This window comes from Melanostigma gelatinosum (assembly GCF_949748355.1).
Source record: "Melanostigma gelatinosum genome assembly, chromosome: 21".
Taxonomy (NCBI): Eukaryota; Metazoa; Chordata; class Actinopteri; order Perciformes; family Zoarcidae; genus Melanostigma; species Melanostigma gelatinosum.
The window spans coordinates 21,150,656-21,176,296 of NC_136654.1; the positions used below are offsets into that span (position 1 = coordinate 21,150,656).

The 25,641-nt window shown below is 41.3% G+C and overlaps 1 protein-coding gene across 1 annotated transcript; it reads left to right on the forward strand.

Moving 5' to 3' along the window:
• On the forward strand, positions 1–25,287 carry ngfrb (nerve growth factor receptor b). The gene is made up of 6 exons (XM_079293348.1): positions 1–304; positions 3,635–3,776; positions 8,733–9,089; positions 19,487–19,727; positions 20,832–20,992; positions 21,593–25,287. Exons 1-6 carry the CDS (start codon positions 269–271, stop codon positions 21,931–21,933), a joined length of 1,278 nt encoding a protein of 425 aa, XP_079149474.1. The 5' UTR covers positions 1–268; the 3' UTR covers positions 21,934–25,287.
• Positions 25,288–25,641: the final 354 nt, after the last annotated feature.

The window sequence follows — 25,641 nt, forward strand, 5'->3', positions numbered from 1 at the left end:
CCGGAGCCGAACATCCAATGGGGAAATCTCAGCGACTTTTCACACTGACTGGCTACTGCGTGCAGCCACAGCATCTGGACTGAGTGATTAACGACACACAGTCGGTAGCGAAGAGTTTCCTGGACAGTTAATGTTACCCAAGAAGTTAACGCAAAAGAAGCGCAGCGATGACAGCTGAGATTATTTCACCTCGAAGAGACTGAGACCCGCATCTTGCTGCGTCGCATCCAAACCGATTGACCCTTCTGTGAGGATAAGGCCCTACAGGATGAATTCCGCTTTCATACTAGTGTTACTTGGAGTGGTGAGTAGCCTCTTACACAGCCCTATTTATGAGTTTATTAGTTATTAAGTCGTTAACGTTTTTTATAAACTTCTCTTCCGCAAACTTTTCTGCTTCCAGCCTTCAGCAGTCATCATGTTTTAACGTTAGGCTACAAGTTACAGGTTTTTCCCTGCATCGAAGTGAAATTTCACTGACTATATGACAGTTTAAATTCCACCTGTGGTTTCTGCTTGTAAAAATGTCTTTGGTAAATCTTTTAGGTCTGGAAACTTTATGTCCTTGCACCTGTCCTGTCTTCAGTCCCGGGCTGACAATGTAAAGCAGAGCGGATGTATGCATTGATACTCCGCTCCAGTTGCTGGATCTGTAGTTCCACCCTTCTCAGTTACATGTGGCCTTGCAGATGGCAGGCCAATAACAGTGTCACAGTGGCCTCTGTGAAGGAGCTCACCAATAAACCATGTGTTCATAGATCAGGTGAAATGACTTTAATTTTTCCTCCATTAGCAGAAATCAACAACAGAAATCCTGATGGAAGCTCTGGGAAGTCGCATCTTATAATCTTCCCGATTTATCTCCAATTCCCTTGAGGCCATGCAGGCCCAGGAAGGAAATATATTCGTGTTTTCTATATCTGACAGGACATGGTCAGCCAGGGCTACGCAGCTTGTCAAGGTCCTAGTTAAGGAACAGTCTGCATCACTGATACATGACAGCTGCTTCCACTGATGGGTATGCATCCTCCGCTGGCTCAGCGCATGCAATATTGATACAACCCGAACCATCCCCCCCTCACTCGTCCTCTCCTCCTTTCACCTCACACTCACTTCCCTCTCTTCTTCTCTGTCTCTCTGTCTCTCTGTCTGTCTGTCTGTCTGTCTGTCTGTCTGTCTGCTCCTCTCACTTCACAAGAGATGCTGATTCAGCTTTGTTTGAGAAGGTATTAGCTGTAATGTCATTGCCAATGGTGTTCCCACGGCAGTTCAGGATCCATGGATTTAAATTAGGCGCAGCTTATTGGAAGGCTGTGGAACTCTAATAGCTTAACAAGCGCTGACAGCTGAGGTCCGGAGGTTAAGTGCCTCCAACTGGAAATTGACTGCAGCATTAGTAAGATTGGTTGCTCTGAAGTTATGTGTCCAGATGCTTCTGCACATGTTTTGATGTGTGCTTGTTGATGTGAGTGTGCGATCAACTTGCTCGTTGCTTTGGCTTCAGGGAGATCAGCTGACAAAAGTTGTACCTTCCATCTAAAACACAATTACAGGAAACGTGCAAGTCGAGCTGCAACTTGCTAAGTGCATCCTTTTCTTTCATTCCACGAGCTATTTGCTCAAATCACATTACCCTCTAATTCATCTGTTTGCACAATTTAGCAGTCATTAGTGATGCACTTTAATCTGAGTTTCAGGACTTTTGAAATGCTTTGGTGTTGCACCCACACCCGGAGCTAGAATAAGGCCAGAGAAACACTAAGTAGAAGCCAAACGCTGGAACTTGGAATCCTTTCAAAAGCGTCAGTCAGACACTTTGGAGCAGGTTTGTTCACGTGAGGCTATTTATGCGGTTGTCCAAACGTGTGCTGATGAAACGTGTGCTGATGAAACGTGTGTGATGGGTGTGTAAGGGGGCAGTTCCCGGGGAAGCGTGTGGGATGACAGATTTGATTCGTCTCTGAATGAATGCTTGTTCCGTAAGGTGTGTGTGTTGCGGTGAATAAAAAGAGAAAAGTGAAGCTCTGACGACTGACAAATATGTTGTTGTTTTTTGCTGCACTGTGTTAGAGTGGCACATCTCGAGAAACCAATTTCCGCATATTCAGTTGGTTTCTGTAAGTTCGGAATGACTAAAGAGCCTGAACAACATCGGAGGATTCATTAATTCAATTAAAGTCAGGATAAGATCAATGTCTTTGTTTCCCAAGAGACTTCCCATTGTAAAACAGGAACGTTTCTGGAAATGTTTAGATATCATCAAGCACTCCTCATGAAATATTCCACGTCAAAAGTTTCCCCAAAGCCAACGATACATTTTTGAACATGGACAACGTGTTTAACTGAATACTCGAGACTTGAAGGTAAATGGGCTGTGACATCATCAAGGGCGAGAGGGAGATATGACAGCTGATTTAGAAGTGCCCGAGGGGACACTTGATGTTTTTTAGAACTCCTCACTCTTGCCAGTGGCATTCCACACATACCTGAACGAGCCTTGATTCTTGACGCTTTATGTCAAGCGTACCGCCTTCACCCTAATGCACCCCTCGGTGTACACACACTCGTGCACGCACACAAACACACCCACACACCCACACACCTTGAAACTGTGTGAGTCAAGTGTATGGCTTAATCTTACTAACATGCAGAAGGCAAAACATTTCATCAAGGTTTGCTTTGGAGACCGAGGTGTGTGGAAGTTAAAAAAAATAAAAAATCCCCGAATGATTAAGTATGATAAACTGCAAAAGGTCACATAGACACAGAATCCTGGAAACATCCAGGCCCGGGCATGAGTGTGTAAGCGTGTACGCACTCTCATGCATTTGCAAATGCATAGGCACGCACAAACATCTTCACATGTCAGCGGCCAAGATAAAGCACTCAACAGGTTACTGTTTGAAGAATGCAAAGAGAACATATTCCAGAGTTACCTGGTCTGAATGTGTGATTTGTTTTTTACTTTTATTACTGATATCTGTGACTTTAGGTGTGGATGGGACTTTTGAAAATGCACATGTTGAATGTAGTATTAGAATTAAAGTTTGCCTTGAAGTGAGTCATACATACGTGTAGCATCAGGTAAGAATAAGGAGTGGTGGTTTCCAAACTCTCTGCTTTGCGACCCTTTAAAATTGGCTTGGGCTTTGCAACCTCAAATCACTGGTCCCATGAGTCTACGAGTTGGAAGCAGTTCAACCAAAGAAAGTATATAAAAGCTATTTAGTATCTCACAAGAACATAGAAAAAAGAGGAAGAACCCAGAACAATAGACAGTTCAGTGTCGCTGAAATCTGCATTTTGGTTTTACCCATCCCATTAATCATCCCATCCCTGTTGGACTGTCCTGACGCCTACGCTTGGAACCGCTGGTTTAGTGGTTCCAAAATAAATCTAAAGGGAATCCCAGAGGATTAGAGACAAAGTCTTTCTTTCTATTGCTTTTTCTTGTGAAATACTGGATGCTTTTTCCTCTTTCAGGCCTCTGGAAAATACAGTCTTTGGTTGCTCACATTACACAATGGCTCGACATTCATTTTTTTGTGTTCATGTTCTTATGGATGCTGCTGAATGTAGATGTTACTTTGCTTCCCCCACTTTGAATGATGATTTCATCTCTGGTGATTGGCAGGTTGGGGCTGTGGCCAATAAGGAGGATTGTTTGTCGGGTCAGTATACAACCGGTGGAGAATGCTGCGAGCAGTGCCAGCCCGGCGAGGGCGTCTTCAAACCATGTGGAGTCACACAGACTGTCTGCTTCCCCTGCCTTGACAGTGAGTATCCCAAAAGTCATATACACACACACACATACACACACGTTGATGAAGAAGCTGTGTTGGTCACATGTCTTAGTGCAGAGATAGTGACACACACACATCATGTCATGTATTCAGTTCTGGTTTTTATGAACAGTGGTAGTGATTCAGTGTTTCATGTGCTGCCACGGTGACATGAGGTCATGGTAAGTTATGTCATCCTCATGAAAATCCTCTACTGTACTTACTGTCCCTGGAGGAGACACATGGTTCTAACAGCAGTTTTAGGAATGCAGGATCGTGAATTACATAGACGTTTCCGCAAAGTTTGAATTACGACTCAAAAGCGTCCTGCGGGCCGATAAACGGTAAATGAATCTGACTTTCTCCTAGTTTTTGTGAAAACAATCTTGTTTTTGTATGACATCAATGTTAAGTTGCTGTAGCATTTTCTTTTGTATAGTGCTCGGGGTTGCATTGGTGATAGTTAGCTCTTTATTCATCCCACTTTTGGACAGAATTGAATTTTGAATGAAGCAACTCAGACAAATTCAGGAACATAAACAGGACTGGTTTATAGCCAGGGTAGCGATTCAGTGAGTCCTTTACTACTGTGGCGCGATAAGCTAAATGCTATGCTGCTCCCCATTGCAAGTCGGAAGTCGACAATTTGAGTTTTTTTTGGTCACAAGCCAAAGTATTGTACAAATGAAAATGTTGACCTGATGATGGCGCTAAATACAAATTGTCAGGGATCACCAAAGTCCTACGGATACATCGTCTCAATTGATGCCAAACATTCTGTGTGCTGGTGGAGCTCGATGGAAAGTTCGGAGGATCATCAAAGTCATTTTGATTCATCCTCAGGGGGCCACGGATACCTTTACCAACTTTGATTGCAATCCATGAGAGATTTGTCGCGATATTTGAGTTTGGACTGACTGACTAACATTGCCCCTAGTGTGGCTGAAGACAGAACACCGTTTTTCAGATTAGCCGACATCATAGATCTGAACATCAGTTTGGACTAATTATTATGCCTAAATGTAAAATCTTAGACTTATTCAGTTGCGTGTCAGGAATCAAACTCACTGTGTTCCAGCGTAACTGCCCTTTTCATGGCCCTCACCATGTAGGGAGAGAAGCTGTGCCGGACCGTAAGACTTTATGAGGACAGTGATGTTAGGAGGATACAAGAGTGGGACCAGCTCCAAATGTTGTTTCAGGGGAAGATATTTAAAGCATCAGACACGTTATGTCACAGTGATTAAGATGGTAAGCAGTGTAGATTCAGATTTTTTTTAAACATGACTGAGTGGTGATTGAAGAGCTCAAAGGGATATTTAAGGATCCTCTGTACATTTCTGCTTGAGTGAAGGGAAAACAAATCAACATTTCTAAGGTGTTCTTTTTGTTTCTTTAACTCTATTATGGGAGGACAAAGGCCAGCTTGAGCCTGCAGAGGCCAGGGTTGGTCCACAGCCAGTTCCTTCACTGTTCCCAGAGTTTCCCCTGACTATTCTATGTGGTTGTAAACCTCCCTGGGTCAGTGAAGGAAGGCAAACCCTGAGCCAAGGAGCCCCACAGTCAGAACATAATTCAGACTCAAGGTCGTGAGAGAAGTCAGAGAATATGGACATGGAGAAAATGATTTATTTGTATTTTTATGGGCTTCTTTGGAACGATTTAGGCTTTTAGAAGTGTCTCAGTTACATCTTTATAACATATTGTTGCCGTGGGGCTGCTTATCATCTTATGTTTGCATAAAAACTATATTTTAGGCTTTAGCTGTGCCTCTGAGGTTCCTGCTTTCTGTTGCACAACATGAAGGCTTTCAGGTGATAACTTTCACTCTCACAGCGCTTGTTCTGCTCAGACATAAACAAACACAGACAGTGACATGCTCTCAAAGCTGCCATGAGGCCAGACAGGCTCATGGAAAAAGAGAAATGCAAAGTGGATAACTCTCCATCAGATAACATCACCATGATATTTTAAGAACACATCAAGCACATTGATTCGATCAGTAATGCAGGCTGAAAGAGCAGAAGCATTTTAGCATCAACTTGTTTTGAAGTCTCAGCCTTCAGTGGGTTATTTAGTCTCCTACCTGTAAATCGACTATTCACTAAACCCGGCCCTGAAACAGTGATTGTCCAATCCAACAAATCATTTTTGTTGTTAACAAAAACTCATATGAAAGAAACTACTTTTATTTATTTCAACATTATGGCTTTGCGTGTGTTGTTTCAGGCATGTCGCCCACAGTTGACGACATCTAATGTGCGCAAGCATCCATTTATAAGAGACGGACTGCGGTTTCCAGACAGCGTTCAGGCTTCATTTAGTAGATCGTTAACAGGGGCCTGGCTGGTGTGCTAAAAAGGAGGGCCAGTAGAAACACACATGAATGAACAGATGGGTGGAGATGAAACAGAACAAGTACAGCTGTACAGCTGGAATGGAGACAACTTCTCAGCCAGCAGCTAATGGTTCATATACAAACACACACCCACACACACACCCACACACACACGTCCAGAAGAACACACACAGAAACAAAACTCCCACACATTCACCCAACACACACCTCATGCTGCGCAGCACCCAGAGCGGATAAAGTCAGGAGTCCTTTTATGGGCGTTGAAAACAAAGGCTTGAAATGAGTTAGAGTATGATGCGATATGCTGAGCCAGGAAAAGACCGTCTGTACCGCCCCCCCCCCCCCCTCCTTTAACCCCCCTTCATGCTGCAGGCTAACGTTATTAATGTATTGACTTGCATTATTGATGCATGGCATTATGATAATGGCTCTGAGAGTACTCGTGGGGAGAAAGGGGGGTGAGGGTAGAGTGTGTATGTCTGTTTGATGAGAGGGAGGGTGATGCAGGAGATAATGGGGTGAATGCGGGGGGGGGGGTAACAGTGTATGACTGGATTGGACGATAGGTTGTCCACTTCCATAATGGAACAAAAATGTAAAGGACCCACATTGGACCACCAATTTGGGACAGATTCATCTCAAATGACAGAGTCTCTGCTGTCTTTGTCTCTGCGTCTGTGTCTCAGGGTCTATCTGTCCTCCATCTCTGTTTTAATCTCTGCATCATCAGAGCGTTTGCCGTGGTTGGTGGGCCAGTGACGCAGACCGAAAACTTGATATGCCATGTCACACAACCCCCCCAGTCTCCTACCACACACACTTTTGATTTGTTTGAGCTGAAATAAAATTAATAAATGCCCCAAATTCTCTGGTAACAGTTTGTGAATATTTTCTGTTTTTCCGAGAACTCTATGATCATTTATTGAAAATCAGTTCAGGTTTCAAAATATTGTAATGGACATTTTTCACAAATTTCTGACAAATTATAGACACAACAGTTAGTTGAGGAAAGAATGAACAGAATGAAAATCAAAACATTATAGTTGCAGCACTAGTTTAGTTTAAGTTAAGGAATCTCGACAGAACAACTGAGAAAAGATCTGGAAAGATGAGATCTGGAGCTTTTAATGTAGCAGCAAACTATTTTGACTGGAAGCATGTCTGGATCAGCCTGTTTAGTTTAGTTTACTTTAGTGTTGCAACAAACAATTCATGTCATTGTCACGAATTAATCTGCCAATTACTGTCTCAATTAATTAATTCAGTTTGGTCTGTAGATTGAAGAAAACAGTGAACATTCCCATCACAAATTCTTAACTCCTCGGATGATGGTATCATATTGCTTGTTTTGTCTGACCAACACATTGAGAATAAAGATATACATTTTATTATCACAGAAGACAAAGAAAAGATGAAAATAATCCTCAAAAGTAAGAAGGGGGAACTAGAGAATTTTGGTATTTTTGCTGAAAAATACCACCTCCCACCTACCACCTTCCACCTCCCCCCCCATCTCTCTCACTCACTCACTCACTCACTCACTCACTTACTCACTCACTCACTCACTCACTCACACACAAGCTGCTCTTACAAATAGGTCTGTTGCATAATTTAGTGTGTTTTCCAGTTCTCTATCCAGACGAAATACAATTCCATAAAACATGCAATATTGATTGCGTCCCTTGCAGACATATCTGTCAGGTATACAAAGCATTTATGAAAGATATGTGATGTATGTAAGTTCATCATCGAAAGAAATCCTTTTAAAAAGATGTTTTTAAACACGTTTTCTTGAGAATCTTTTCTCGTCCAGACTAGCATCTAAGTTGTTACATAACCACCGGGGGAGATGGGTATGAAACAGAAATCCTGTGACAGTGTGACTTTGGAAAGCCGAATCCAAATGTATTAACAGAAACGAGCCCTTCCCAGGTTGATAAACAACAGTTGCACTTTATGACACACATTTACTGTAATCCAACAACTGTTAATGTGATTGATTTAAAGTGGAGGTTCTCAATTTTTTTTAAGCTAAGGACACCTTACAAGATAGAGAACATACCAGGGACCTTTGAATAATTTAACGTAGGCTATATTTTACACTTCTATAGTCTAGTTGTGAGTAAGAGCGACGCAAAATAAATGTATTAGAAAGATATTAGCTATCTATTAAACACATTTGTACCATATCAGCACAGAATACCCATAAAACAATGCAACTGACATCAATTCAATTAGGTGGGAGTAACACTGTACCTAAACAAAGTATCAAAGGCAAATCAAGAGAAAGGGATCATTAAAAGTGCATTTCAGAACACACACACCCACACACATAAAATTAAATAAATAAATGAAGATTGTATATCTGGGCACAATAAAAGCACAATAAACAGGCCATTTTGTTTAATAATAGGGAAAACCTAAAGGTAAGTTACAATATTCCACAGTCTCATTTGGAAATAAGCAGCATGGAGGTGGAATACGATTGTGCATATCGTGTAAATGCTTTTAAAGGAATGGCTGAAGAATCCGAAGTCAGGCTTTTTGCAGATAAAAAGCTAAATGGCTTTTTTCTTTCCCTTTCCTTTCAGGTGAAACGTTCTCAGAAAACTTCAGTCACACAGAGAGATGTCAAACCTGCACAATATGCACAGGCCTACTTCGCATGAAGGCGCCCTGCACAGATTCCAACGACGCCACCTGTGTTTGCAACTATGGCTACTATATGAACTCTCTCTCTCAGCGGTGTGAACACTGCACCAAATGTCCTGAAGGCGAGGGTATGCTGCTCAGCTGTGAGTCTGACCATGACACGGTGTGTGAGCAGTGCACCGGGGACACCTACTCGGACCAGGAGAGTTCTCGGGAGCCCTGCATCCCCTGCGCTACCTGTGATGATGTGGAAGAGCTACAGCTCTGCACCTCCTTCACTGATACAGTCTGTCAAGGTAAGACAATTAGCTCACAGATGCTCATAGTGAAGTGTACTTTCAGCCACAATGTGCCAAATTAAGACCTTGAAAATCCCAAAACAGACCTTCACATTCTCCTGGTTATACTACATTGGGTGTGTGTGCTGTCCACATGTTTACACATGTGTAGTCGGCTTGTACGCCACAATTTAAGGTTATATGTGGATCTCTGCAGGGACACAAGGAGGTGTCAACATGTTACAGACTCTTGCAACTTTGACATTTTGAGAAATTTGGTTATTTGCTGTCTTGCCAGCAGGGAGATGAGAAGATTGATGCCACTTTCAAATATGTAGACATGACGCTACAGCCAGCAGCTGCTTTGCTTAGCTTAGCACAAAAACCGAGGGAAACAGCTAGCCTGGCTCTTAGATATCCTCATCACTTTTACAATATGGGCCCTTTTATAACAGGCCATTAAGTTTGATATGTTCAACATTTGTGACACTAAACTTGTGGAACGCAGACTTAAGAATAAGGCATTCATGGGATTGCTCAAAAACTGATTTATTCTTTTAACAAGACATTTGATTTATCATTTATTTTTCAGCTATTTAGCCAACGGCTGTGGGATGACCCTATCAAAACAGTGGTCAAGTTCATCATGAACGTCTGCACAGAGCCACTAAAGCTGAATGAAATAGTACTTTGGCCAAGGCCACGATGGCCTGAATAGAGTCTATGTGAGCACAGATTCGCTGTCCGGCACTGTGCGGACAGCGCGATGCACTGGACATCCACATTGTCAGCCACATAATCAGATCATCACAGTGCGACACTATCGACATTGTTGGCCCATCGACCCAAATGCCAGGCCGAAGCTCGTCTCATTGTCTTTACGGACTCATCCCTTCCACAGATACAAAGACCACACTCTTTCGATGTTGAGGGTTTAGTAGGAGGTCATATCTCTGAACTGAGCACTGGATTTCTTTTATATCATTGCACCCCCTGTGGGTATCACACTCCAAAACACAAATTCCTTACAACTGCAGTCACTGCTCATTGGAATGACCTGCTGCATCACAGATCAAATCAACGCTTCTGTGAAATGACAATGAAAGGAGTGTGTTGATCAGCCATGCAGTCTGTTGGAGCAGCAGTTTGAAGCAGTTGTTATCACAGTGGTGAAGACAGAGCGAGTGCCAGGCTAAAGTGGGTCCTTTGTGCTTCTTTCATGATCCCGTTTGGCCTGTTAGGGCTTTGAGTTTAGCCCATGGGGCTAATTGAAGGAGCTTCTAATGGATAAAACAGATACAGATATGTTTTTGTGACTTTTTCTTCCTGTTTTTGGCATCTATTTGCTTTGCTTTGATTTATAAACTCCAGTCACATGGGAGGATTTATATTATTTAAAGGCTCTAAGGTCATGATCTTGAGCAATGAGAGTTGGCTGCTTGGCAGACACTGTACGGATTAAACCTGATTTTAACCACACGACTTGATTTTATAATCAGGCTTCATTTTTAAATAAAATAAATTGCTTCAATGATCAACGATCCAGCTGTTGAACAAGCAGATACATTTCAGAAATGTTGGTCGTCTTTTTTTTAGTTTGAGCAGTTCCCTGATCTGATTACTCACAGCTGCTGTCAACATTTCAAAATGTATAAACTGTGTAGCAGCATGCTGTAGTTTTCACTGAGAATGTGATATTTATAAAACTGAACTTTGGTGCAAAACATCTGCAGGTCTGTATTCTTTCTTTAACTTTACATCACTAATGGTTGGGGTACGTGTTAGCTTAGTGCAAAGGCTAAAGGTGTTGGGAGGCGGCTAGCGTGCCGTAATGTTAGCCGCTGGTAAGACTACAGTCAGGAATCAGCTGAGTGCAGCTTTATTCAGCTTGTGGTTTGAAAGAGAAGTGTGTCGGATGAAGAGATGATTCATCCAAGATCAAGATATAAGGAACCAGAGCTCCAATACAAAAACATCCTTTCGATAGTGAACCCTGTGTAGTTTATGCTGAATGTGAATTAGCTGTTATTCCAGGCACTGTGACACAGCTCATTGTGTATTAGCTTCATCATATGTTAATCCTCACTTTTAACCCATCATGTGGTCTTTATTTCTAATGTAATCTTTTTACCAAAGCACAAGCGTTATCAGCACTTACAAATAAATCGGTAGTGCTGCCAGATGTCCATATCCATTAGTGTTGTGGAGTCAGGCGACATGAGCCTGAAGGCTAAACGCAGTCAGGAGGGAGGAGAGAGACAGAGGAGAAGGCCACTGCCTGTGAAAAGACAAGTTGTAACTTGAGACGTTGGATACATAGTTTAACTGAAGGTGGAGGGACCAGAATATCACCTTGACCAAACTGTAGGTTATCTTGAGAGTGAAAGCTGGGTTTACCGCTGTCATCGTTTGGATTATATTTGAGTTTAGGCCAGTGTTGAATTTTCCCCTTTATGTAAAAGCTCAGCTGCTATGTGGGGTGGAAATCCAATTTCCTCCCTCGCTTCTTAAGGGATTCGTGGTTTGTTTTGATTCTTTATGTGAAAAAACAAACTCGCTCTCTTCAGCTCTCTGATGGTAAAACATACTTCTACCGACCAGACTTTGTTACGCCGGACCCACAGAGTTGAGGGTCTAAAGGCAAGATGCTTATCTAAGTGTGATATGACTTCCACTCTCCTGCAGGCCGCGTAGCGAGGTCAGAGGTTGACGGTCATGTGAGGCTATGTGGAGAGGGGTCTTCCCCTGGGGATGTGCACTGAACAACATGGCATAATCCCCACAATCCTTTCAGGGGTCACAACAACACTGAGACAAGTGAAGTTAAGCAGCGGCCTCATTATCTACTGTGTTATCATAAATCAGCTAAGACAAACCAATACTGTATCGGTCAACCTTGTCTGCTAGAAATTATCGATATGCAACTCATTTTGCAACTGAAAATACGTTTTTAAGAAAATGCAATGCCGTCCAGATTACATTGTCTATTAACAAAATCAGGAAATGTTAATTAGCTGTAAAATACAACAGTAAAATGTTCCCTGCCAACGTATTTGTTTTCTGCCAAAATATCACAGCAACCACCGCATTATTAATCTTTATAATAGCTATGTTTAGGCAGTAGTAGCACGAAGTTAAGTTCAGTAAAAGATCATCATCTTCATCTTGGTTTAATACAGAAAGAAGTTGGCAGTCCACGAGGCACGATGTGTTTATCACATTTAACTGAAAATACAGTCTTTCACCAATCTCAAGCTAACAGCTCTTGATAAACTTAACCACATGCAGGACTCCCCGGTTTCTTGCGTCACAGTCCTGAACAGTTTGTTACTATAACAGTATTGGAAAAAGAAGTTCATACGTTACAAATGCAATTTCAAGGAGACAGGTATGAAGAAATGGAGTGCAGGCTGGGTATGAAACCTGTGTGAGATATGACTAATAATAGGATGGTTACGCGGTAATGACCCTCAATCCCATGGAGAGATTATATGAAAATGCACTCATTCTATGAGCAATGCTTGAGTTTGACGGAGAAGTCGCTGTCTGCTCTCATCAGCCTGCGGTTTTGGCTACGAGCCCTCAAGGCGAGCGAGAAACAGAGGTTTTCACTCTTTGACTCTGTTCCTCTCAGGAGATTGTATCCAGGATTGACTGCACATATGTAGGTTGACCTATCACCCCAAAGCCAGGGACTCTGGTCCTGTGGCAGAAGGGGCAACAGGTTGAGGTTTTCAGCACGAATGCAATTATCATTCATGCACATACACGCACTGAAAGGAAGTTTAAAGCATTACTCAAATATGAGTCACAAAACACACACGCACACAGCTGTGTGGATGCAGACAGGCACCGGTACTGCTGCTCCTATGCACGGATTGAAATCAATAAAATGATTTGTTGGACGTTACGGATCTGAGACGGCATATGGAAGGATGAAAGGTCGAGAGCGGGTGCGGTTAAAAGGAAGCAGAAGAGGGGGATGGGAGGTTGATTGGGCCAAGTGCATTTGGTTATTGAATTGATAGGTGAGTAGGAGGAGGGAGCTGCTTCCTTCCTGAGTTTGGTTTGACCCTAACGATCGACAGGCTGCCCTTCAGAAATCAGAAAGTGTAATCTGTTAACTAGCCCCATGCGCAGCACTCAGGGCCAGGTCAGTTCAACGAAATCAAGACGGAGAGACAGAGGCAGAGAGAACATGGACCGATTGAAGAAGGGAATGGTGGAGAGGGGCTTTCTTTTCTTGATTTAGGTCAACAGACTGGTGCATGTGCAATGAAACATTGAATAAGCCCTGCCACCCTTAGTTACTGTTGCAATGTATGTTTTATAACTGCATGCGGTTTCAAATGATAAGAGTGGCATATTTACAAATAAAAATGTATTGTCATTTTTTAAACAATGGGTCCTTGATTTGCGATCGAGGTAGATAAAAGCAGGCTTTTGAGTCTTGATCAGTTTAGCCTGCTGAACTGTCTCCCGTTATTTAATCAGTGGATAGTTGAAATACGACATAATCGTATATCCTGTCACTCCACAAAGTATGAAATGCTTCCTACTATCCGTTACTGACGTTTGCAGCAGACAAACATTGTTTAATCCTTTTCTTAAACTTTTGCTCTTGTATTTGTGGTTTTGCAAAGACTAAGAAGAAAGTCACCACCTTCTGAACTTCCTTGAACCCATGTCCTCCACTTAAACATGTGGATATTTACAATGCCTAGTTATGGTTGCTAAGCTATGATTGGACAATTGCTGCCTGTGGGAGGGGCTTAGTGAATAGTCAATTTCAGCAAGCGTCTGACAGACAGATAAAGAGAGAAAGACGAATGGGGGAAAAAATTAAAAAAGGAAAAATGGCATCGACATTTCTGATTTCCTACGTCAAAAGCATTAACACATCAATAACTGATGAATGAACCGACCAGTCTGACTAAACAATTGACATTCTTTGTATTGCACAGTCATTCATTGTGTGGCTACAGCTTGGTCTCCACACATCTACTGACTTATATCTCATCTGACTTGGCCACTATGGCCACAGTTGACCTTCCCGCTTTAACCCTTCTGCTCCCTGCGAGACACAATACGAGCATTGTAACCATGAATGAAGTTTTAAAGTCGACTGTGTCTCTTTCTCCGCTGCCAAACAAGAATCAACCCCTTGTGGCGATGACTCAGTCTCCTGAAGTCGCCTGTCATCCGAGGAATTTGCCCCTCGACATTCCAGATATGGATAAATATGAGGTGATTTGACATGAGTGGGCCAATCTGGTCCAAGGGTGACCACAACACTTGCGCTTTCGCTCGTGCCGTTCATTCTTTGCCAAAAGTTCTGCTTGGGGAGTCAAGCTGTTGTCCTCGTGAGGATTTACAGTATGTGGAATTTGCTTTATCTCAGTGACAATCAAGTTTTTATCTACCATATCGGTCTGGAGCTGAATCACTGCAATGTGGCGTAAAGAAGGAATTTAGTGTTGTTGGCTCATTTGAAGCATTATTTCTGTCACAGTGAAAGCTAGTTTTGTAGTTGTCTTCAATTCATGAGTAAACACATCATACAGATGTGGCCTTTTCTACATTTTCTGCTTGATCATGATTAAATGCTCATAAATAAATCATATTCTTAATACATGCAGTCAACTGCATTATTACCAAATTGAGGGCACAAGGAAACAGTCAAAAATATTTTTCAGAAGGCAACTGGCAACTTATAATTGGTTTATTAACCATCAATAAAGACATTAGTTGTTGGAAAGTTGCACCAAGTATTTAAACAAAAAGATAAGCAATGTGAAACAAATCCATAGGTAAACCGTACAACACTAAATAAATGACAATGAGAGCAGCACACAGGAAGGAGAATAGAGAGCTGCAGAAAAGAAAGAGATGCAGAGAGCTTGAAAGAGCGGAGAGAGCGAACAGATGCTGAGAATGAGGCCTGATCGATAAAAGCGATGGAGTTACTCCTCTGCACTCTCCGGTTTCTCTGGTTGACCTCTACGAGTGCCGATCACATTCTGCCGCAGAACAGGCACACACACACACACACACACACACACAAAAGCACGTGTTGTTGGACAGGTCCTGGCAGCAGTCGTGACGGAGCTCAAGTCTAATGACATGTGATAAAAAAACAACTTGCTTGTGTCGGAAGCCCCTCCCTTTCCTTTCTGTTCAACACCAAAGTCAGCTATAAAGTATACAGTGTCGAAACAGCAGCAACACCTGGTTGCAAGAGGTTGGAATGACGAGTTAAAGTCAGGCGTGGCTGCTACAGAGCACCCCACACATACACGTAAACATTCACAAATTACACACACACACACACACACACTGTGAGAGCAACGAGTTGTTTCTATATAATTACACATCTAATGCTGGCAAGTACATGTGCCCGGATTTCCAGTCACCCGTTAATCATTAACAGACAAAGCCGGGAAGAAAATTCCACTTATTTTGACGATAATTACAATAAACGGTTTGTTGACGGGGGTTACAGTTGGATGAACCTGTCATTTTGACCGCTCCGCATCTCCCAATTTTTATGATCTTAATGACATGCTACTGCCAGGTTTTGACCAGTTACACAGATCCTCCAAGTTTGCACTCCTAGAATTTGAAGAGGTCATATTTTAAAGCACTGTGAGGTTTAAGTAAGGGCCTTATTTGGGTGTTGTGGATCCAGGTGAGAGTGTAGAAGAGAATTTCAGGACTTATTATACAACATATTATGGTCACTTTGATAAGGCACATAGACCTGAGATTTAACATGAGCATTCATGACATTAATTATAGAATAATAGATTTAACTGTAGAGGAAAATAGGAAACAAACAGTGATGCAAAGAGAGCAATTTATCTTTCTGTTGGACATGTTGCTGTCCAGTGAAAACCATGACGCTCCAGAATGTCAATTCCTTGTTTTAACCTTTGTGAAGATTATTCAGTAAAGTTCATGAGGAGAATTATCCAAACCCACAAAAGAGCATTTCATCTGAAAACCTTAAGTCACCAAATTTGGATTTTTTTTCCTCGCAGCTTCGACGTCTGCACAATGTTGAATTATTTTGAATTTGTTAAATCAGTATGATCTGTACTGTTGAGCTGCATATCTCCCTTGAAAGTGATATATTTCTGTGCACTTTGGAAAGTGAATACATACATATATTTTGGTTTAAATAAATTGTTTAATTTCTGATACGAGGAGATTTTTCTTCTCTTAAATACAAAATTATACAAGTAGCTTGTGACTTAAAGGTTACAGTATAAGGGAGTTGTTGCTGAGCTGATCGTTCAAATGGCTCATCATGATAATTCTCCGACTGAGAGCAGCGGTCCAGTGACGACGCTCTCTGCACTGTGGAAACAAGCTGAGCTCAGCAGGAGAAGGTCACGCCCCTCTGAGGCCAGACCATTCAATGTAAAAGGTTGAGCGAGTGGTTCAGTAAATGCACTCAGGGCCCTGTTTTTAACTCTTAATCATAGCGGGAGGGAGAGCAAAGTAATGTATAAAAGGAAGGATGGCTGGATGAGATAAATGGTTAATGAACAAATGAATAAAAGATATGACGCAATGAGAGAAAAAAGGGACGTCCAAATGACTATAAGACTGACTGACAGAAAAGGAAACGCCTGGTAGGAGCGAGCTACAGTGTCATCATCATTTCCCTTTATGCCTCTTGGCATGTAGAGCAGCAACAAAAGTCTTCCACTCCTGTCTGTCCTGGGCGAGTCGCTGGATGGTGCCCCATGAGTGGTTTAGGCTCTGCATCTCCTTCTCCACAGTTCTTCTCCATGTGTTTCTTGGTCGGCCTCTTTTTCTTTTCCCTTCTGGTGTCCAACGTAAGGCTGTTCTTGTGATATCAGCAGGATCTTTTCTCAACACATGTCCCATCCATCCCCATCTTCTTCTCATTAGGATGGTCTCCATGCTTTCGTGTTGGCATTTGTCATACAGTTCTTCATTTGAAATGGTGTTTGGCTCGAAAATGTGCAGTATTCGTCTTAAACTCTTGGTGTGGAAGGTTGATAGTCTGTTGAGGTCTTCTTGTGTCATTCTCCAGCATTCAGAACCGTACAATGGGGTGGATAAAACACTGCTCTGATACAATTTAAGCTTGGTCTTGATGGTGTACTGCTGTGACCTCCATATGTTATTCAGTGCTTTGAAAGCGTTCCTTGCCTTATTAAGACGGTTCTTGATGTCTTTATCTGTGCCCCCTTCGTGTCTGACAGTGCTGCCCAAATGTGTGAACTCGTCAGTTTTAGGGAGATCTTCTCCGTTAACCTGAATTGGTGAGGGATTGGGAATGTTCAGAGTCATCACTTCTGTTTTCTTTTTGCTGATGTTCAGGCCAATCTTCTGACCAAAATCACTGAGGCGGGATGTTTTCTCCTGCATGTGTCGATTAGTATGTGAAAGAAGAGAGAGATCTGCATAGTCTAGATCTTCAAGTGATGAAAATAGTATCCATCGAATACCTCTATTTTGGTCTTCAGTTGTTTGTCTCATTACCCAGTCAATGGTAATATTGAAGAGCAAAGCTGACATCACACATCCTTGTCTCACACCTGTTTTTACTTGGAATTTCTGGAGACTGTTTCCAACCCAACATGTGAAGTTGGTATAAAAACTTTGGATCACATGACCCATATCTTCAGGGATCCCATAATGCCGCAATATACGGCAAAGGCTTTCACGATGAGCTAAAGTGTAGCCAGCGGTAAAATGGATAGAGAGACGATTGAAGGATGAAGAGATGGGGAGGAGACATTGTGCTGGACAAAGAAGATTTCAGTCAATGAATGGTGTCTGGTTTCGAGTGTGTATGTGTGTGTGTTTATGGTGAGTATGTATGTATCTGTGTTTGTCTATGGGGGGATATTAAAGAGGATGGAAAGGAATTTGATATGAAACAGTGCATAGTCAGAAGTCCGTCTGCATGTATTTAGTGTTTCTATGGCACTTTATTTACAGATGTTAGCTCACCATTTTGGTATTTTAATTAAAAGTTACTCCCATTACTCGTTATTTAGTATTGCTATACATATATATATGTATGTATATGTATATGTATATGTATATGTATATATATATATATATATATATATATATATATATATGTATATGTATATATATGTATATATGTATGTATATATATGTATATGTATGTATATATATATATGTATATATATATGTATGTATATATATATATATATATATATACATATACATATACATATACATACATATATATATGTATAGCAATATATATATATATATATGTATATATATATTTTTTTTTGCTTTTTTAAACTTGTAGTCAACCCCAACCCATGCTGACATCACTGGCCTTAGCTAGCCACTTGTAAGTAAGACGTGCTGTGCTGAGTGAGCTGAAAGCTCCTGGAGGTCAAAATATCAAGCTGGCTAAGCACTAATGCCAACAAGCACAACAAACGGGCAGTTATGACCGTTGTGTATACACTCAAAAATTATGAATACAGCAAATTGACTGGCCAAGTGTCCCACATCAAATACAACTGGCACAGTGAAGTGGATTACCCTGTAGGGCAACATCTGTCCTGTTAGGCTTCAGAGAAATATGACACCAACATCATCTTTAGCATTATTTCTGTTGAAAAACATTAACGATGAGTAAATAATCAATGAGGTCAAGGATTAAGTGTGATGGACATCCAGCACAATACGTTCACAGGATGTTCATGATATTGGTGTTACCATAAAGTACTTATTACAACAACAAAAGCCCCACAGCTGCTCCATGCATCCATCTAAATAAGCTCTCATTAAAAATGTTTTCACCTCATTATTGAACAATGGCCGCCTCACATTCAGCAGCTCTCCTGAAGTATGTAGAGCCCTCGGTAGCCAACATGATGATTTACTGTTGAGGATGTGAGTAACTGTAAGTAAGTGACAGGCGAGGATAGGCTTCCACATCCGCGGTGAGGAGCGAACATGTCTGCTTAGCGTTAATGGTCGGAGGAGAGTGGGCAGGAGTGGATGGACATACTTGCTCCTACCAACGTCAATGGCTCCCTGGGGAGGAGGGGAATTGACCAAGTGATGTAGGATGTAATGTTTGTGTTTGCAGCATGAGAGACATTCATGGTTACACTGGTTTAAGGTTGGTTAGATGGGGAAAGAAGTGATTTTGAAGAGCTTGAAAATGAATAATCCGACGAAATTTCCAATCATATCTTCAAGCTGACAATGTCCTGATCTGCAGCGTCTACAGTTTGTTCGGTTGCTAATATTTGACCTGAAAGATCTCTGAGCTGCCATTTTAAAGTCTTAGAAATAAATGTCCTTTTGATTTGATCAGATATGAAGTCTCTTTCAGCTTATTGTACATGCCTAACTTTGACTATTTTAATTTATTCTCACAGCTACTACAGTTTACGATGATATGGCTATCACGCCCTTTTGGGGAAACTTCACGCCCACCTATGACGACTTCCCACTAGACACCCCCCCACCAGAGGGGCCGAGAGACACCACCACCACCACCACCACTAAAGGTGATTCCAAGGAGCCGATCTACCATCTGAACGACAAACTCATCCCCATCTACTGCTCCATCCTGGCAGCTGTTGTAGTCGGCCTCGTGGCCTTCATCATCTTCAAGAGGTGAGGACTGAGAAGAAATGAAGTACGAAACAAAATTAAAAGCACACAACTAAAACATGTGCCTGACGACCCACTTCTGGATTACAATGTTGAAGCTCTTTTCTTTTTTTTTGCTCAAACAAGCACGACAGATCTCATATTCTTAATAATCTTGCGATCCCTCAGATTTATCTCTCTGCTGATCAAAGCAAAAAATTATAATCATATGAAAAGACATTTTGAAATTCAACATCTGATGGTTAGAGAAATGGATTTGATGCTCATTACAAATGCATATGGACAACAAAATCCAATCAGATTTTAATTTTCGCAGCTTCATATTTCATGAAATCATCTGCTGCTTTTCTGGATGAGAGCACACTGACTGTTGTCCTGTGTTGTCAATGTGGTCTGTTTACCCTCTTCTCATCCATGTGAGACTCATGATTCCCTCTTAATGCCTGCACAGACAGCCCGGCGTTAACTGTTGCATTTTTTATGTACAATATGTTTATCCAGCTATGTTGTATGGCAAGGCAGTGTTGCAAGTCTGTACATGATTTAGGCCATTCAAGACAGATCAGAGCACAAGTGGGCAAACACGGAAACTGACTTTTTGGCTTTTTCATAGATTACCCCTTAGTTAGAACTATAATCAATGTTTCTATATTTACAACAGATCATATGATTACTTGTATGTTAAAGGGGACACACATAATGATGAACCCACAGAGCATTATCACCCTCCCCTCAGCTCTCATTCAGCTCCTTAAGCTCATTTTGGGGTTTTACGAGGGCAATTATACCGTTTTGATTCATTCTCAACACTCTAATTAAAGTTGTTTTTGGCAGCAGCCAGCAGCTGTCTTCAGCAAAAAAAATATGGTACACTACCTAACCAGCACCAAACCACAAGTAGACAACACTAGCGACGGGCTGGTGAACATCATGGAGCATTCAGCAGCTAAAGAACCAGATATTTCCCTCAGGAGTTGGAGGAGACCAAAGATGTGAACATGATTTTTGGAATTACATTCATAAGGTGGCCAAAAACCCAGCTCAAATGAAATGCTAATGCTGCTTCATATCTGATGGATGTGCAAATGTTGATTCACTTTCACTCAGGTGGAACAGCTGCAAGCAGAACAAGCAAGGAGCCAATAACTGCACAGCCAACCAGAACCAGACGGCGTCACCTGAGGGAGAGAAGCTGCACAGCGACAGTGGCATTTCTGTGGACACCCAAAGTCTGCAGGAGCAGCAGGGCCAGACTCAGGCACAGACTGGTAACATGCTAATACCTGTACCTTAACAGAAGCCACTCCCTTAATACTTCCTTTAATCATTAATCAAACTACTGCACTTAAATTGGGCGTAAGCACGTTCAGCACAAAAGTCATTGTTTGTTTGGCGCTGAATTCCTCTGGTATTGAGTTTCTTCTAATCCACAATAATGTGTGATGGGTACTGTGAATGTAAACACAGACTGCACCTTAAAATGTTCCTCCGCGCCAGTCAAAATACTTTTTAAACTTACTGTAGCAAATCAGGAAACTAGGATTACAACGCTGGCAGAGCAACAGTGTTTGTTTTTTTAGGCAGCATGTGCTCCTGTCAGTTTCCAGTCCAGCCCTGACGAACCAGTTTACACACTGACAGTTGGGAGAACGAGTGAGGAACGATTGTTGCATATTGATGCCTTTTCATAGTTCATGTGCTATCTGAGCGCTTATCCACGGAGCGCGAATATATTGAAACAATTCAAAGTTTTGTGAAAAGATAAATGTAATTAGATTTAGCATTCTTTTAACATTACATCAAGCTAAATATATGAAAGTAATACAAATTAAAATAAATGAAATGACATGAACTTTTTTTCTCTGCAGTTGTCACCATGGATGAAGAGCCTTGTTTGCTCCTTCCTCTCCAAACCAGAGAGAAAGTGGAGAAGCTTCTGTTCAGTGGCAACGAAGGAGACTGCAAACACATGGAGGACAGCGACTGGTGCAACCTGGCGGGCCTCCTAGGATACAAGGAGGAGCGAATCGCCACCTTCCAGCAGGAAGAGCATCCTGTCCGCGCGCTCCTGTCCGATTGGGCGAGCAAGGACTGCGCCAGCATCGACTCTCTGTGCACTGCGCTGCGCAAGATCAACCGTGACGACATCGCCCAGAGTCTGGCGCTAAGCCCGAGTGCTACGAAGCCCAACGCCACTTCTGTTGTGTGATTGAGGCTCAGCCGTGAGCAAACCACCTTTACCTTAATATTCTTCCATGGCCTCCCTCACTCCACATAATTCATGCCAGAACCGCTTTGAGCATGAAGCCAGCAGTCAAATACCATAAGTCCTGAAGAATCATTTCGTGTTTAATCAAGGGAAAATGAAGGGAGAGGCCAGAAATTAGACAACAACTGAATATCGACGACCTAATCAAGCTAAAAACCCTTCATGTAACCATCAGGCTGTGCTTGTAATCATCCATGCTCACATTTTAAAACCCACACAATTCAAAGCCTATGTGGAAGGAAACTGTCTATAATCACTCCGGTTTTGAGCCTGTAAATCCACCTGCCTTTCCACATTATTTGACATGCAGTTTACCGTTCTCCGACTTTATTAATCATTGAATTACATTTATTGTGGATATCTGGCTCTTTCATTCCCAAAACTTGATCCTCTGCATCTTTATTCTGAAACATTCATAGTCAATTTGTCCCATACTTATAGCATTCATAAGCCAGTGTTGTATCTTTAAATGTTACAAACTTTACAAATCCATGCCACCAAAGAGGAGTAGACGTCTCAAGAGCATCCATGAAAAGCGACATTATTTACATGCCATGTTAGACGATTTGCGTTTAAGTTGTCAAATGACTTCTGTCTGTCACTGCTGACAGATGACGTATCGGGATCTTTGCAAATATGACAACCTGAGGAAGGATGCTTGGACGCTTTTCAAATGAACTCGTTAAATGTGTGTGTTACATTCAAGACATTGGGCTGCAGCACATGCAGTCTCAACTAACTCGTTTCTGCAGTTTGTGCTATAAGAACTTGACTTCGCCAACGTGTTGGTCTGTGGGGCAGATCATTGACCGAGGCAACGTGAGACACTGTTCTATGTGCTCAGGCCTATCTGCATAACACAGGGGCTCCCACAGACTCACTCATCCTGACCCAGAAAAGGGACAGACATGAAATTCAACTATCTACAGTATGTAAATAGGCAGACGAGTGAACACACCATACACATACATACACACACACCTACGGTATGTAACAATGCATGTACTATTCAAACAAACACACACAGAGATCATGTAAACATTTACATACGTATTCATTGTAGAAGACAGAAACACAGAAAACTTCAGATCCTGCCATATTCTGAATAGAACACTGTCATGAGGGGACCATATATTGTTTAATGTCATTATTAGTGGCCTCTGTGTCTTTAAAAAGAATGTCTAAAATTCATATAATTTGCAATGTGTGCTCTAGATGGTGAAATGCTACCTTAACAGTAAACAGCATGCGTAGCAACTCATTGTCAGCCAGTGCACAGATACCAAGAAAAACACATACAGAATAATCAGGACGCAAAACAGAAATCCAGGGTTTTCTATAATGTTTTGCTTATTTTCTCAGGGTGTCTTGAATGATTGTGTTACTGCATCAATATTACACTTCTTATTGCACCCTCTATAGACACTGTTTATCCAAAGCAGTGGCTCTTGCAACTGACAATCCTTCAAACAGGTGAATAAGAGAGGGGAAACGGGCCAGAGAATCAAGAAAAAGGGTGTCTTGTTTCCTCATTGTTTGCAACAATGACCTCTGGATAAAAGGCAAGTCAGCGGAGACATAAGTCAAAGGATGTGGCGTGATCGGAGCGAGGGAAAGCGGAAAAGTTTTGGATTACTTAAATGTAAAGGTGAAACCCAGGATTCTGTGTTTGCATTAATCAGCTTGTTTAAGCATGCATTGTGTTGTGCTGCACCCATTTGGTTTGAATGTGTCAAAGCTTACTTAAAGAAATGTTATTATGTTGATACTATTATGCTGGCAACTGAGGACCACTAGCCCCTTTTTGTTTGCTTTCTTTTTTGGGGAACATTTTTGAAGGAGCAAATAGTTTACTTTGCTAAACTTAAATCACCAACTTCATCTGTTACTTTGAGGTACAGATTGTACATTGTTACAAACCACTAGGATAAAAAGCATCATGCTGTAGTGTGACTTTAAATGAAGGTATTCTCACTCTACTCTCTAAGGATTGTTGTATTTTTATTCCTCAATAACAACAGCAAATGGTATTATGTTTATCTTATTGTCCTATAGATTCTAGTACTCAAATGTGTAATTTTGTCTGTTTTGCATCCCAAGTGCCTGGGAACTATTTCAGGTGTCCGCTGATGTTGTACATTTGTTGTTTTTAGCCGTTTTTGTAAGTATATTTTCTTTAGTTTTTTAACTTGTAAATAATTTGTCTTTTTCTAGTTTTTATTTTAGTTAAAGCCTAGACGGCTTTACTGTACAATATCTTTGTGAACGGGACGTTTTTACAATATCAATGCTGTTCTAGTTTAAAAGCATACGAAGGGCAAAGGGATAGGTGCCTTTGTGAGGTAGGATACTTATAACAAATTATTCACCACCAGGTGTAGCCTATTAATGTAAAGACTGAACATGAATAGGGAACGCAAATTTAAATTCCTTTTAATCAGATCTGGAAAGGCTGTAATTGTCAATTTGGAAAAACACCAGCTGCCACCAAACTCAACGATACAACATTATAGTACACTGCGGTGTGAGTGCCCTGTACAGTGTAGCAGTATGACATTTTTGGAAATATGCTTATTAGCTTGTTTTGCAGAGTTAGCAGACAGGAGCATTACCACTCTAATATGTGTACGTTCAATATAATGGCTACAGCCAGCCACTTAGCTTAGCATAAAGACTGGAAACAGGAGAAACTAGCTGTTTCCAGTCTTCATGTGCTGTAGCCGTATATTTATTAAACAGACAGACTATTTGAAGAGTTACACAATGCTAAATATGACTCTGGTTATCAGGGTTGGGGAAACTTTGCAGATGCCTACCACATATTACCTTCACTAAAAAAGCCCTTCGTTCATTGTACTAGAACTTCGTCAACACTATCTTCAGGGTTGTGAATTGTGACTGAAGATGGAAGTGTTTTCCTTGGACAGTATTTGTTTAGTTTGATAGATATGAGAGGTTTAATTGAGTTAACAGTGATATTTAATTGCCTGTACAGTGAACCCAACTGAAGGTGAACATGTCATGATATTGCACTTGAGAGTAACAAAGTAGTCCTGCAGATAGGGGGTTGAGGGTGGATCCCCCATCTACCCTCAACAAGGTATCATCTGCAAGGTTTTTTAAAAGGCCCTGGTAATGTAGTTCATGGTAAGAATGACAGTGCACCAGGATTTAATTGTACAGATCTGAGAAATACTGAATGTTCCTTGTATACTAATACTGTACTATACTTAATGTGAATTTGCAAAATTCCTACATCAGACAAGCAGTAACCAATAATAAAGCTCTTTAAACCACTTGAACCCTGTGTCGATCCAGTAATGCACACACAAACAAATAAGATTGCATGCACTTGCATCTTCACGAACATTATGCTCAGTCTTAACACATGTCTTGCTAAATTATTAAAACTCAACTGATTATTCTGAAATGTTATTTTTATTCTTAGTTTGAATTGTATTAAAGTTCAAATACAAGTGTTAGAATAAAATGTCATAAAATAGACATTGTTGTAATAAAATAAATAACCAATAAAACGAATTCCTTAAATTATGTAGAATGTATACACACAGGCCTATGTGTGACACAATTTATTCATTGGATTATTTATTTCATACTTATACACTTTGGGGCTCCATAGATACAGTA